Source organism: Achroia grisella, unplaced genomic scaffold (assembly GCF_030625045.1).
Source record: "Achroia grisella isolate CSIRO2021 unplaced genomic scaffold, CSIRO_AGI_Agris_v1 utg1573, whole genome shotgun sequence".
Lineage (NCBI taxonomy): Eukaryota > Metazoa > Arthropoda > Insecta > Lepidoptera > Pyralidae > Achroia > Achroia grisella.
Genome location: NW_026712655.1, coordinates 1,853,595 through 1,870,079, shown reverse-complemented (window position 1 = coordinate 1,870,079; position 16,485 = coordinate 1,853,595). Strand labels below are relative to the sequence as shown.

Genomic DNA, 16,485 nt, shown 5'->3' with positions numbered 1-16,485 from the left:
TACTTTAGTATAATAATGACTCAAATAATGATGCATGCTCTATACCTATATCTCTATAATATCTACATTCATCTATATGAACGATAATTCTTACATTTTTCATGATAAGTCACTGTATTGTGAAAACTAAACAGATTGTGGCATGTACAACTTTTTTGCTTTAAACTATAAGAATTGATATTTGTAAATTGATCTGGGTACAAGATCAGAGGTGTAATATCATAATAATACTAGCGGACCAAGCAGACATTCTCCTACTTTAAAAAACGGCGCCAAAATACATTCAACATACATTAGACCACTTAGGAAACCATTAACATATATACGCATGATGAAAATATCATTTAAATCGGTCCATTCGTTTAGGATACAACTTTTAGGTAACAATCTACATACTGAACAATTGTGTATTATATTATATGAAAATTTATATAAATCACTTCAGATTTCAATTTATAAACAGATTCAAGAAATTCTGTACTTAAAGTTATATTTGTTATTGTTAATGTTCTAATTTTAATTACCATAGCATATAGAGTCTGAAACATCAATGGATATATACGCTTTGCCAACTTTTAGAATATTTAAATATGCTATTGTAGCAATATTTACCTAATTTTGTACCTAGTCTCTAGAAAAAACTCGGCTAATCTAATCTATCTAATATATCGCCCCACAATTCTAATTCACCATATCTTATCTAAAGAATTGCATTCTGCATAATTTTATACATACATACTTATACACGGAAATAAATCATGTCAGCAGCAAAGATTTTTAGAAGTTCACGTAGTAAATGATGAAAATTAGAGTAAGAAACAGATTAGACAGAAATACATATAAAAATTGATACAAATATATGTCATCTTTGTGACAAAGAAATAATGATAATAATGAAAACAGAGGCTGTGAATATAAATGATAAATTGAGATCTTACTATGAAACATAGAAAACAAGGAAGTTTTATTAACAACAACAATGTAAATACTTGTATATAAAACGTGTAATTATTAAACATTACAAATAAGTACAAAAGAGATATTAACAGTATTTTATGGAAAATAAACAAATGAACAGTCCACTTGATGGAAAATAGCAACCACCGTCTATAAACTTGAACAGTAGCCTGTTGTCATATCCTGACAGTATCCATGATGATGCTATTTATGCTCTCTTGTATAATGATATCCCATGCTTCAACAAAAAACCCATATCAGTCATCAATTTTCTTCCTTTGTGAAGCAAATTACGAACCACGTATAATCCACAAATTACGGTTTGAACTGTTTTCCTGACTCACCAAATCTAGCCTCAAGCGACTTCTTTTTCTTCCCTCACTTGAAAACTGAGCATGGAGGACAGAGATTTTTATCAAACGAGGAAGCAATCACCTTTGTGGACAATTGTTTTGCACAGAAAAACGCTGAGTACTATTTGGATGGATTAGAGAGATGGGCACAACGCTGAGAGAAGCGGGTAGAGTTACAAGGAGCATATGTAGAACGTTAAAGAAAAAAATTGTTGTATCACTGATAGGTCGAAAACTTTTCAGACCACCCGCGTACTCTGTCGTTATTGCTTAGCTTTCATAGTATTATTTTAAATTTGTAAAACATGTAATTTTTTTCACTGATCCCTATAGGCTACTACTATAACTGTGCTCACTTATTTTATAAAAGTCAGACTTAACACAATACATATATCTTTTTTTTAGTTGTCCTTTTTCTACTTTATTAGAGTTTAAGATTTTCAAAATAAAACTTCATTTGTATTTGAGGCTTTATTTTTCGAACACCAACCACTCCCTTCATGTTACAAAATTAACTACTACAATAAACATTAATTGTAACACATTCTTTTTATTTATTTATATTGACAATAAATTAAGATGGAAAAAAATTTAAAAACCTAATTCGATTCTCATATAATGGTCTATACACACTTGCAATGGCAGAAAGTATACGTACGATTCTAAATGTTTACATTTTATACATGTTCATTTCAAGTAAATTCTTTAAGACATGACATGTTACGCAAACTATTTAGCTGCTGATATAGATGTAGTTAGGGACAAGAAGAATTATGAAATCGATATATGGAGTACAAAATAAAATAGTGGCAGCCCTAAATAACCGCGACTAGAAATATTTAATTTGATCAAATAGATGCTGTTAAGAGTTTTTAGAGGTAGCGTATTCACGCCTTACTTCTTTATTGATAGCTATTGTAGACTATTTGTTAAGAGAATAATTTGACAGTATTGAGTATAAATTTCTCCGTTTTCATACACATCTTTTTTTCCAAAATATAATGAAGGCATAGAAATAGGAGTATTCTTTATATCTTTTCTATTTACTTACTACTATTCCAACACATGTACCTAATAAATTTAATGTACATAAAGCCCTCTCAATCCAAAGAACATTGAAACAGGTAGGTACCTAATATCAGGTGGAAAAACATGACTAGATAAGACGCTACCATTGTACAAAATCGTCTTATCAGGCAGTATATTTTTTCACTACATGCATGTATATATACGTATGTACAATACATTTTTTTTATTATATTTTTTTAAACTAGCTTATTTCATTTTAAAATTAAAATTAAAATTATCAATGGCTACTGACGCAACATTTATTTAAATACATATGTATTTTTTTTTTGAATAGCATACGATGATATTAATAAAACAAAAACTTATTTACATCTTACAAACTTTTTTATTGTTGTAAAATCAATGTATATATAGTACAAAATAAAATAGTTTATTATTATAATAGTTTATATATCGAAACAGTCATCTAATGATTATTAGATGACAGTTTCGATAAAAATTACAAATTATCTTCACAGAGAAACTATTACGACTATTACTATAATAAATATTTACCTAATACTATAACAGGTACAATATAAATATAGGTGTTAACTCTACAATATATTTTTCTCTGAAACATTCATACAAAAATATACTAGCTATACATCTAGCTAAATATTCAGGAAGGCACATATAACCAGTGACTATAATATATAGTCATGACATTATGTTACTTAATTTCTTAGCACTTAGTTTCCAGTCTCAGTCCATAAATTAATCTCACAGATAAATTACAAAATGTCTAATATAATACTAAAGATCACTTTTTCTCTTTAACGTCTTCATTGTTTTGTTCTTTATCGATAGCTTTCGTGGGTAGAGGGCCGTGCTTCCAATCGGAGGGGTATCCATATTTCTTAACGTCGTCCCACCATTGCTGTTCACCTTGGGCGAAGATGACGTATACTATGTTTGTAAATACTAGTACACCGAAACAGACCCAAAACGCAACTCGCCATTGTGCCAGAGTAGACTGTGAACAATATTTTATTATTATTAGAAAAACTTTCTTTTTGCATAGAATAATAATACGCCCCCGCAATATATACGCCTCTATCTTTTCAATTACTCAACATATTTGAATATAGTCTTCAGCAATAGATATAGAGTAATTAAAGAAGAAGGTTTATATACATGCATATTATAGTGAATAAAAGCCGAGTAATTAAAAGATTCGCAATACAGGCGTGCGAAGTCGCTAGTTTTCTATAAGTACAAAATACATATATGTACATTTTCTAAATCAGTTGCTAATTATAGTATTGTATCTATAAATTACGAGTATTTAGAATAATTTACTGGCTCGTGACATCTTATTTTTAGAAGAAAAGACATCTTAATTAAGTATTGTTTTCTAACACCTGAATCAATATTTATTATATTCATTATTTTTGCTAAGCAACACCTGCCTTAATTATAATTTATATTTAAATGAAATTTCATTATCATTTAAGAAAATAATACAACATATTAAGGAATTTATTTGAAAACTTAACCGTAACTAAAGGCCATTCTCATATATTACGAACCAATTTTCTATTTCTCATATATTATGAATCAATTTATGTAATTACGATATCATACAATAAAAAAAATATACTTACATCTGGAGTCAATAACCCAATAAGATATGGCGATATAATTCCCGATATAGCAGCAATACCATTCACCATCGCTGTGGTGGTACCAGCGTAGTTGGGACTGATGTCTAAAGGATTGATCTTCATGCCACTGTAGTAGGCACCCATAACAGTCATGGCAGCCACAAACCAAAATACAGCAAGGGTGGTATCGCAACCCGAATATGACGCTAAAATTATGCATATGCCAGGTCCGCTAGCGGCTTAAACAAAAAAAAAATAATGTTCTTGTATTCTATTACATAATCTATATTTAATAAAATAAGTGTGGTCTAGTAAAATCAACTATTTTTTTCTGTTCACGGTGGTTACTAATGCTATATAATAATACCCTTATACAAGATGTTTTATTATATAAATAAAATTGTGCAGGAAGTTAGATGTCATTATTTGGGAGCAGAGCATTAGTACTCAGGCAGTCGCCCCCTGCAGGAAATGGCAATTAGACTTCTACCCTGTGCCCCTAGATACCAGAAATAGAAATAGAAATAGAAATAATCTTTATTCAAATAAACTCATTACAAGCACTTTTGAATAGTCATATTTTGATTCTACCACTCATTCGGAATGCAGATTCATCACAAGAAGAATGAGCAAGAAACTTGTGTGTTGCTCTTTTCAATAGATGTTTTTTTTTTATATAAATAATTACAGTGTAACAAGTAAGAGGCATGCGACAATCAACATAGAAATCGCTACGCACTCATTATTAGTGTAATCAGATAATATTGTCAGTGCTATGTATTTAAAATTTTTTCTACAAAAACATTATTATCGTTAACGAATTCTTCAATTTTATAGTAAGCTTTTTTGCAAAGGAACTGTTTTATTTGACATTTAAATCTTTTTTCTGGCAGATTTATAACATACTCTGGTATTTTATTGTAAAACCTTACGCAATTGCCATAAAACGAATTACTAACTTTAGCCAAACGACATTTAGGTAAAATCAGTTTGTTATTGTTACGTAAGCTTTTATTAGTGCAATCACTAACTCTTTTGAAACTGTCTATATTCTTCCTGGCATACATGATATTTTCATAAATATATTGAGAAGCAACGGTGAGGATATTTGATTCCTTAAAGCACTCTCGCAAAGACTCCCTGGAACCCATGCTATAAATGGAGCGAATGGCCCTCTTTTGTAAAATAAATATTGTATTTATATCAGCTGCTTTGCCCCATAACAAAATACCATACGACATAATGCTATGGAAATAGCTAAAGTACACAAGTTTAGCCGTTGCCACGTCTGTTAATTGCTTAATTCTTCTTACCGCATAAGCGGCGGAACTAAGTCGACTCGCTAATTTAGTAATATGAGCGCCCCATTGCAACTTGGAATCTAATGTGATACCTAGAAATACAGTATCATCCACAAAATTAATAGGTTTATTGTCCAACGTGATTTTTGAATCTACCGGCCTTACATTGGGGAGAGTAAATTTGATACATTTAGTTTTATTTGCATTTAGTAACATATTATTAGCCGTAAACCATTTTAAAACATAAGAAAGAGCACCGTTTACTTCGTCCAAATCATCAATATGTCGATTGACTTTGAATACTAATGAAGTATCATCAGCAAACAGAACTATGTCAGCTATCTTTTCTACCATATAAGGAAGATCATTTATGTAAACTAAAAATAAGAAAGGACCTAAAATAGAGCCCTGAGGAACACCCATTTTAATACTAGTTCCCTCAGACTTTACACCATTTATTTCGACAACTTGCATTCTATTATTTAGATAGGATTTCATCATGTTTTGTGCTTCATATATAATACCGTAATGTTCAAGTTTGAGCAAAAGTGTTTCATGTTAAACGCAATCAAATGATTTTGAAAGATCACAAAATACACCGACTGCATCCTGAGACCTCTCCCAAGAATCAAATATATATTTAATGAGGTTGAACTTCGAAGAGAACAACAGCTACAAATTATTTTTTTTCATAATGAGTGGACGGAAAGGAAGTAAGAGTGGAAATTTCATCCTGGATCGTAGTAAAAAAAGAAAGTTTAGTGGAAACCGTTTTACCCACCAAAATGATACATTTACATCAGCTTCGGCCAAAAAACTTAAAAATAACATGAACATGAATGTTCATCAGCATATTGTTTTGATTTGTTTCTGTATTTGCTGCAATCTCTGAAATAGTTATATGTAAAACTTGTAAAAGTGACGTGAAACCAAATTGTCGAAACATCTTCATTCTGGTGTTGTTGAAATTGCAGTTTATTTACTTTAAAGTGTTGTAGCATTTGATTGAGCATAATTTTTTCAAACACTTTACTCAATACTGGTAAGATAGATATAGGCCTATAATTACCTACCACAGTTTTTTCTTCTGACTTAAAGAGTGGAGTTATTTTGCTATGTTTCATTAAATTGGGAAAAACACCATCAGAAATACATTTATTGAAAATAATTACTAAATATGGAGCAATAACATCTATAGCGGTGTTAATAACTTTAACAGACATGCCCCAATGGTCTTCAGTATTTTTTAAATTTAATTGTTTAAATGTTTTAGTAATTGTAGCAATGTCAATAAATGTAAATTTAAATGTAACCGGACAAGAAACAACATTGTCAATAAGGAATGATTTAGCTGTACTAGGAGAAGAGTCCAAAGAGGAAGTAATATCAGTTGGAATATTAGCGAAAAAATTTTCAAAAATATTGACTATTTCTTTTGTGGACGTTACTAGTTTATCATTATAATTTAACGTAAAATCGTTATATGGACTTTTAACTTTGCCAGTTTCTTTGTTAATAATATTCCACACTGTCCTTATCTTATCCTTGGACTCTTTAATTTTTTTATTTAGATAATTAGACTTTGCTACATTACATACCTTTTTAAAAGTTTTTGAGTGTCTTTTTACATAATTTACGAATGTACTATCGAAACGGTATTTTTTTTGAGCATATAAATCAAATAATATATTTCTACTTTTAAGAATTCCCTTTGTAGCCCATTCTGAAAATTTTGTTTTGTTAATAATACTTATAGTTTTTTTGTTAAAAGCCTTATTATATTCGTTAGAAACAATATTGAAGAAATCTGTATAAAGTTTGTTAGGTTCATTAGATGGAAGATAAAAATCTAATTTACTACGAACTGATATTTTAAATTTATTTATCTTATAACTAGTCAAGTCTCTTTTTAATAAATTAATTTTCCCAATTTTGTTTAAGTGATTTGGAAAAATAACTATTTGACCACAGTGATCAGAAGGAAGGTTGTTTATTATTATTTTATCTAAATACTCACTGTTGCTAAATATGTTATCCAAGCAAGTAGCAGACGTGGCAGTGATACGAGTGGGTTCGTGGAAGACATTACTCAAGTCAAAAGATTGAAATAAACTCATTAATTTAGTTTTTGTGGTATTATGTGATAAAATGTCAACATTGAAATCACCACACACTATAATTTTTTTGTTAATATTAAATACTCTTTTTAAAATATCCTCCATTACCTCTTCAAATAAATTATAATCACTATTTGGAGGTCTATATACACATATAACTATATAATTGTCTAGTTCCACACAGGAAATTTCAATACAACATTCAACAGAAAGATTGCCAATATCACTACGTTCTTTTACTTTTATATTATTTTTCACCAATATCATAGAACCTCCTCTATTTACTATTTTTCTATTAAAGCAGCTGACAATATTATAATTGTTTAAGCTGAACATCATATTGCTCACTTTGAGCCAATGTTCAGTTAAACATAGAACATCTATATTATTTTTTTCTAAGAACAATTGAATAATTAATTCACAGCCGAGAAAACTTTGTATGTTCTGGTGAACAATTTTCAATTCTGATAGCTTTCCCTTTGTCTTTTTCAGCAGTTTAAATCTGCAGTCATATTTAAATTTTTGTAAATAAAAGGATTCTTACTAGAATCAATATTTATGTCAATATTTTCAGTAAGTTTAGTATTAACATTAGTACAAGTACTACTAATTGGATTAATGCAACCCATTATATTACTTATAATGGGGTCATTTATATTATAAGCTAGTAAACTAGCTATATTTGTTATTTGTTTTTTAGGCAGATAAAATCTATCTCCAGTCATACAAAAGTTTGTAACAAATTTGTTACTATCAAAAAATAAAAAGTCATTATGACGACATGTCATATTATAAATTAAATTATTAATATAATATATGAACTTATTTTGTTCAATGGTCAGAGAACGACAGTAAGGAAATGCACATAATATTATTTTACCTATGCCCAGCTCAGCAATATTAAGCAAAGAGTTTACAAGTTTAATTACATGACTTTTTTTTACATATAAACAGTTGCCTAAAGCAATGACTAATGTGGTTAACTTATCATACCTACCATTAACCACCTTATTTAAAATATTAGGCAATGAAGCACCAGGAAGACAATTATTTATGACATGTTGATATAGACTTTCTGATAATGAACGGCCCAGACCCTTACCATATTCATCTGAATAAATAATTGTCCTTCGTACTGGTGCAACATTACAATTATCAGTTTTTAAAGACAAGTTAGAATTGAGTAAACTAGAACAAGGAGTGATTGACTCAGTCAAAACCGATGTGATTGACTTATTGTTATTTCCATTAGGGCTATACTGACAAGATTTAGGAGATTTTTGGTTTTTTTCAATTCCAATTTGGTTAATTTCTTGTGAATTGGCTACAACGGGCTATCTTCATCCTTATCCTATCCAGTCAATTTGATTTGGCCGGAGGTTTTATCTAATGATTTTTATACTATATGTCTATATATATATATATTTTTATACGTAACACAAAAAAAAATTTGAAATCAATTACCAAAAGCACTTTAAATTCTTTTATGTATGTATATATACTTACCAATAGTTGTATAAATTTTCCTAGCATTCGTAATGTTGTGCCATCCTCTTTTGACGCAAAAATCGCATAAAAGTCCAAAAAAGAACGAAGATATCCACATGGCTATATAAGGAATGGCCGAAAGAATACCCGTTGATTTGATATTGAATTTCAAGACGTCTGTCATGTATTTTGGCAAATCTGTAACCATTGTGAAGTATCCCCAGTCGTGACCAATCTAATAAACAAGCAAATATTTTAAACTAGGTTGCAATGTATTAACATACGGCATGCTAGGTAGTTTGGATATAGTTTAGAAATTTGAATCTGATGAATCAAGAATTGTTAGGTAATTGTGCAATACAACATAGAAGAAAACACAGATTTTAACAATTACATTTACACTAATATATATGTAAAGCCGAAGACTTTGTTAATTAGTAAACTAATCTCTAAAAATTGAATTATAAAATAATATATTTATTAATTTGATGGCGTAATCTTAAAGTTTAAGCAAGGTTAAAGTTTGTTTAATATGTGAATGCGATGGTTGTTGAAGAAAATAGCGAAAGGAAAGATAATTCATGTGAAAAAAATAATACTGCCGATGGATCGGGCAATACAGTGAGTTGAAAGACGATAGCAACTATTTTTTAAGTGGAATGAGCACGACATACTCACACGGCGCGTGCCGTGTGAGTTTGTCGTGCTCATTCTTTTGGCTACTAAATTCATTTTACAGTCTTAATAAATTTTTGATCATTATTAATTTTTTAAATTAATTAAAATAATAAAAACACACTTAAGAATTAACTTAATTGCACTTACCCCAGCTACAATAAGAGCCCATAGCGGTACAGAACGTAGCAGAGCTTTCCATGGAGTGGGGTCCATTTTTTGTGCCTTAGTATGCTTCAATGCATCTACGTTTTCGTTCAGAAATTGCTTCTCACTATCCGATATAAAAGGATGTGTATTCGGTGTACTGTAGCATAACATGGTCTAGAAAAATACAATAATTTCAATAAAAATGTCAAACCTTGTATTATTTTAATCAATTCTCTTAATTATGTGTTGAAAGAAATGCCTGATTCATTAATGTTTAGTGTTTTGCAATTTTCCTATGTCATATTACAACTGCAAAATTTAACACTTGTATGATGACCATTAAGAATTAGGTTACTATAACCTTAACTCAGCCTTAAATCAGACTAAGGAATTTATTCTTAGACTAGTTAATCCTTAATTATTCTGAAAATAGTGGGTTATTACATAAATCAGGACCTTCCTCAGAAATTTTAATTCAAGAAGTATTTATTACACAAAATTAATAAACTGAAATACATACCCAAAGAACAAACCAAATCAGTCCAATTCCTCCGAATAAGTAAAACACGTCCTCCCAACTTCCATTATGCATGACCAATCCAGAAAAATAGGAACCCGCTATATTTCCTATTTGGGCTCCCCCGAATACAATAGCTCCGAAACGTGCACGCTCTTCTTTTGGGGCCCAACGTGAAAGCACAGCCATTAGACCTGGCATAGTAGGACCCTAAAATAAAATAGATTATAATTATTTTTAATCCAAACTTTCATACTCAATCTAGTATTATAAACGTGAATTTTCTGTTTGGAACGAATCTAAAGGAAATTTGACGTAGTATATAGTGTGTATCTCCAGAACAGCTATAAGTAATTCTTATCTCAAAAAAGCAGACGACATGTTAGGATATAGATAATATGTCATTAAGTTACCAGAAAAAATATCGCCCCTAGAACTCATGATCGTTTTAATATTATAATCAGTTTTAATACTATTATAAATATTTTTTGTCATATCAGTAAAGGTATAAACAGTAACACTTTTGACCATAGTTGTGAAGAATATTTCTACTTTACTTGCTTAGAAACTAAAACTACAAATAAAGAAATATGCAAAAGGGAAAAATAAAATCCCATAAAAGTCTATCCTACTATCATATTATAATTATAGTGGGAGGTAAATGTTTACTCCAAAATAGAGTTTATTCTTTTATATCTAAACACACGTCCTTCAATGTAAACAATAATTTTATTTAAATAAAAATTAACTCACCTCTCCCAAACCTTCAATAACCCGCAATATAAATAAGGCTGTTGCACCTCCAACTTTGACAGTTACTGGTGTAATAATGGTACATATTGCAGTCGATAAAAGTCCAAGACCCAACACCCACTTTCCTCCAAAACGTTCCGCCAACATTCCTCCTGGTAAATGTGTCAAAACATAGCCGTAGTAAAAAGATCCCAGTATCAAACCCTGTGTAGCCTCACTCCACTCAAAAAAGACGGTCTGAAAAGTAAAGGCATAAAATTATCTAGCAATATTTTTAAGTAAATATAGTGAGCAGGAATTATGCTATGAGAGAGATCATATAATAGTATTAATGTGGTAACAAAGAATTAATTGGGATATTTTAATACCGCAATCTTTCGGACATCGTTTTATATATTTTTGTAACTGCCAAAAATAGGTGTAACTACTTACGGCAAACTGACTAAAACTAAAAGAAGTTAGCGTTCAACTCTCAAAGGTACTAAGCATGAGGATACCGGAGGAGAAATAGTAAATTTAAAACCCAAGCTGTTGCCCATATTTACTGACTTCATTTGCCAATTTCAGTAGAATAAAAATAAATCCCGATAATTAGTTGCCATGGAATAATTTACAGTCCAATTTCACGTAAACGAAATTGCGGGCACAGCTTGCGGACACTCTGAAAATGTGGGTGCCTAAATATTAATTAAAATGTTTCAATTAAATACATTTTCAGTTTTATTTAGAATATCGATTTCTCGTCGAAACTAGGTATAAGTTGTTCACACTACAGCGAAATTTAAAAGTATAGTTTGACTGGTTCTGATATACCAATATTGAAAAATGTTTACCAAATATTTTTCAGAAGAAAGAAAGTTGTATGTTACGTAACAACATAAGTATATCTATCTCTGTACTTATCGCTATTCTTCTAGACTATGGTTACCACTTACCATTAAGTGGAGTTAAGTTTCTTTGCTAATTAATTAATAGCTCTACTGATGGTGAGTGTTAACCATCGCCTATATACTTGAACAACAATACGGAACAGTATCATGTTATCCTGTAATACCACTTATGCATTGCTATTTCGAAGAATTAATATGTCATACCTCCTATTCTTTAATTTCATTTGCATTCTAATTATATAAAAACAATATAACACACAAGTTATTTCCTCACACTAGCATACTGTATTCTGGTTTGAAAGATGATAAGTAAATTGTTACCATTTGTTCACGTTGTAAAAACGCAACAATCAGAATATCTTACTAACAGGAATGGCTTCTTAAGGGGATTTTACAGATGAGAGGTCCTTAGCACTGTGTTGCCGTTACATTGCCATAAATTATAGTAATATTATAATATTAACCACATTTTGATTATAAATAATTATTGCGAACCTTTATTATTTTTATTATAAAAATGTTTATACTTTTATCAATATAAACTTTGTACTAAGTCCTACGGAAAGGTAACGGATGAGAGGGACCACTATCGTCACACTATGACGCAATCTCCGTGGTGCTATTTATGTTATCACTTACCATCGATTAGGTATGTCGAAAACATGTTTAACATTCCAATACCATAAAAAAATGTTATTCTTTGTACTACCATTGAGTATGTACGACCAAGCATCTTTAAAACCTGTGAAGGTACGACGGGCAACACATATAGTATTTGACGTCGATATTTGTAACTTTTCATTAGATAGGATCTTGTTTGCCATTCCATATCATATAAAAAATATACGACAATAATACAATATACACACACTCCTCAAGGTCAATGTTATTAAGAGATTTGGTGCGAAACAAATCACAAAGAAATATTATTGAGTTTTGAATGTAGTTCTTACATCGTTATCTGAAACTTCAAGAGGCATATTTGACTAGAACTTAACATTATTTACAAGTGGCCTATTATAAATACCTATTTATCACAAAGGCACTACCAGTTTCATTTTTATGCAACTAGAATGGTAAATAAGCAAAGGCTCCAACATACAATAACCAACCAACCAGCGTTGCAAATATGTATGAGCAGAACTACGGACTTTATCACAAAGGCACTACCAGTTTCATTTTTATGCAACTAGAATGGTAAACAATCAAAGATACCCCATATACAGTACGTGGGTATCGGCTTCGCGAATATTCATGATAAGCACTACAGACTTTATCAGAAACGCACCACCAGTTTCATTTTTATGCAACTAGAATGGTAAACAATCAAAGGTACTCCATATACAGTACGTGGGAATCGGCGTCGCGAATATGCATGATAAGCACTACAGACTTTATCACAAAGGCACTACCTAGCTATTTTTTATATAACTAGAATGGTAAACAATCTAAGGTACCGAACATACAGTAAGTAGTAACCGGCGCGTCGCGTATATGCATAAACAGCACTACACAGCACTACACAGCATGTCACATCATGCGTTACCATTCCGAAGAACTAAAAAATATCTTACCACAGTACACAACCATTTCACTTCCTTATATGATGTTTTAATAGAGGTTAATCAAATAATTAATATAAAATGAATTGCTGAAGTAGGTGACCCACGTAGTACCTACGTAGACGATTTTATATAAAGCCTACCTAGACACTTAAAAACTGATAAAAGTACCTATTTGAATGAATTAATAATTTAATTAGGAAATGCATAGCTCAATACAAACAATAATACTTGTGAATAAGCGAATATCACATACAAAAATCATGTTTAGACCATATGTATATTGATATGATAATTGTTTAAGTTACGTTTAGCCAATTAAAAGCTCTACTTACATCGTCATCCCTGTAGTAGGTGTTGGTATAGTTCCTGACCAGACTTGCATCCATACATACATTTGGGTCGTAATGCTCTTCGCCTTCGACATTCGTACTCTTCTTTACCATCTGTGTGATAGCCAGATTGAGACATACCCTCATGGTGTAAGCGTTTGCTACGGCGAACAGTGCCATTATTGCCATCACATACCGCTGAGGTATTATAAATACTGAAACAATATCAAAATATTGAATATATTTTATAGACATATACTATGTTATTAACATTTTCAAATATACTGTCTTAGCCAAAGATTAGATTATAAATTATATCATTGTATCACACTTCAGTATACAACTTATAGAAATTGGCTGAGCATTAATAGTTTTAATGTTGAATATAAATTTTGAGCCCCCAGGTGGCCCAGCCGACCACAAAATATACATGGCAAATAATAAAAAATATTAATAAACTAAGTACTTAATATGTTGGTATTAAAATTCATAAGATATTGGCAAAATTAAATTCAATATACATGTAATAAAATACCGATGACTTATTTTAGTTTAACTAGGCTGTTTTATATTAATACTGTGCTATTTATAAGATTAATGCTAATTATTCAAACTGCACCTCAAATATATTGTAAACTTACCATGACATATTATTTGTAATACATGATTTCCCATAATTTGAATATTTCAATTTTTAAACGATATAACTTTACTTATATTTAAATTATTGAAAATGATACTCAACTTAATATTATTGAATTATATGTGCATTTTAATTAGAAGCCTTTATTTATTTATTTGCTCTATAACTGGAATAACATAAGGAGATAATGATTCTAAATTTCTTTAAAAGTTTGTTACACTTCAGCATAATTATACATATAAATATTGATAATATTATTAATTATGTATGGACTTACATTTGGATAATTTGAGCCTCCATCCTGTCAACATTTTGGAAGGGTAACCTATAAAGAAAATATAACAATTAAAACACCATCCGTCTCACACAGCATTCGTTTCTGAAGTGATAACTAATGCCTCACCCCGTACTCTTAAACTTAAATGACAATTCGATTCAGTGTTTAATAAGGAAAATGGTGTCGCACGTAATTTTCATTGAGATCGCACTACCGCATTGACTATACAAGGTCGTTTAAATAAATATTGAACTGCTATAAATTGGCAATTGTTTACTATAAAAGAATATAATAACATAAAATATAAACTAAATAGCGAAATGCCAGTTATAGGTATCTCTTTTAATTAAAATTTAAATCCATACAAACTACTAATAATTTAAACTTTAATCGTGATGATTACAAAATTAGAGCTACTATTTTAACTGAAATTAAAGATAGTTACATAATTGCACATGTTCATTTTAAAAAAAGTATATTTTTTCAACTATTTTATGTCACTAAGGCTGAGTAATTCTATCATTATTTTAGGGCAATTCAGAAATACTTATTACACTTCTGGTTCTCTTATATTGAATCATTGAATAAACAATATTCTCCTACTATGACATAATATACTAAATATATGTTATTTTAACTATATAATTAAAAATGGTCCCTAAATGTTCACTGATAATCCAAAAATCTACCTCTATTAAATAGCAGACCTCCATTTAATCCTGAATTTGGCAGAGCTTGTGCTTGGGATACTAAACAAACTAATAAAAATATCCGAATACCGTTTTAATACATATATAATACACGTAGAAAACACCAAGACTAGTGTAAACTATCATACTTAGGAATACAAATGTTTATATTGCGCACGGAATCGAATCTACGACCATCCGAAGTAAGGCGGTGTGCTAAACCCTTACACTACCAAGTCTAATACATAACTAGTACAAATTACTTATAATTCCGCTTATATAATACAAGTATTTAACAATGTTCACTGTAGGCATGCGAATGGTCAACTGTTGTCAATTTTCCACCACTAAGCCACTGTCACCATTGTATATACCCGCATTAAACGTTATTTTTAACGGTATGGTTATTATACTTCGATATATATATATGATTATTATATCCTACCCAGTTGGTATAACAATGTTCTTTGTAAATTTTCCTTTGTATTGTACTAGTTAAACGACTTGATAACCGTGAAATTATGAACATTTTACTTGAAGAATTTTCCTTACATTTATATTGTGTTACAAAATAAGACAAAGAAATAAAACAATTGTTCGATAATGTCCAATATTGAAATATGTTTCTAATATTAGTAACACGATCTTGTTTGTAACTTCAGAAGATGAAACGGACTTCATAACTAATAACCGTAAGTTTGAAATTCGACTAACATTAGTACAATAATTGAGAACCTATTACTAAAAATAGTACAGTATTGACTAATTATAAGAACATTATTTTTTTATGCAATTATAATGTCACGTTATGTCTCACTCTGGAGGACCTTCTATCCTGTAAATTCACTGCTTAACGGCTAAAATACGTGAGATTGATACAAAGTCTACCTACGTAATCAAATGATTAAACTATATAGTAGGGACGTAAACTGCATCCACATTTATCGTCAATGGGGTTAAAAACCTCGCTTTACGCGTAACGTCATTGAGTGCAGTATGATGAGAGAAGCTGAAATGTAAACAACTTCATCATATTTCATGCTATGTCAAAATCATTTGTCTTCAGATCTTTACCTATAGTACCTAATGTCGTGACGAGGCAAAAC

The 16,485-nt window shown here is 30.3% G+C and overlaps 1 protein-coding gene across 1 annotated transcript; it reads right to left on the bottom strand.

Moving 5' to 3' along the window:
- Nucleotides 1–2,923: 2,923 nt before the first annotated feature.
- On the bottom strand, nucleotides 2,924–14,743 carry LOC131841181 (putative inorganic phosphate cotransporter). Its single transcript, XM_059189446.1, has 8 exons — nucleotides 14,691–14,743; nucleotides 13,774–13,985; nucleotides 10,987–11,223; nucleotides 10,237–10,443; nucleotides 9,717–9,890; nucleotides 8,910–9,126; nucleotides 3,986–4,224; nucleotides 2,924–3,354 (listed from the first exon to the last, which is right to left on the bottom strand). The coding sequence occupies exons 1-8, from the start codon at nucleotides 14,722–14,724 to the stop codon at nucleotides 3,142–3,144; spliced, it is 1,533 nt and encodes a 510-aa protein (XP_059045429.1). The 5' UTR covers nucleotides 14,725–14,743; the 3' UTR covers nucleotides 2,924–3,141.
- Nucleotides 14,744–16,485: the final 1,742 nt, after the last annotated feature.

Coding starts and splice junctions, on each gene's coding strand:
- LOC131841181 (XM_059189446.1), bottom strand. CDS start 14,724: ATGTTGACAGGATGGAGGCTCAAATTATCCAAAT. Junction 9,127..9,716: donor GGGCTCTTATTGTAGCTGGG/GTAAGTGCAATT, acceptor CTTGTTTATTAG/ATTGGTCACGACTGGGGATA. Junction 3,355..3,985: donor TTGGGTTATTGACTCCAGAT/GTAAGTATATTT, acceptor TATTGTTCACAG/TCTACTCTGGCACAATGGCG.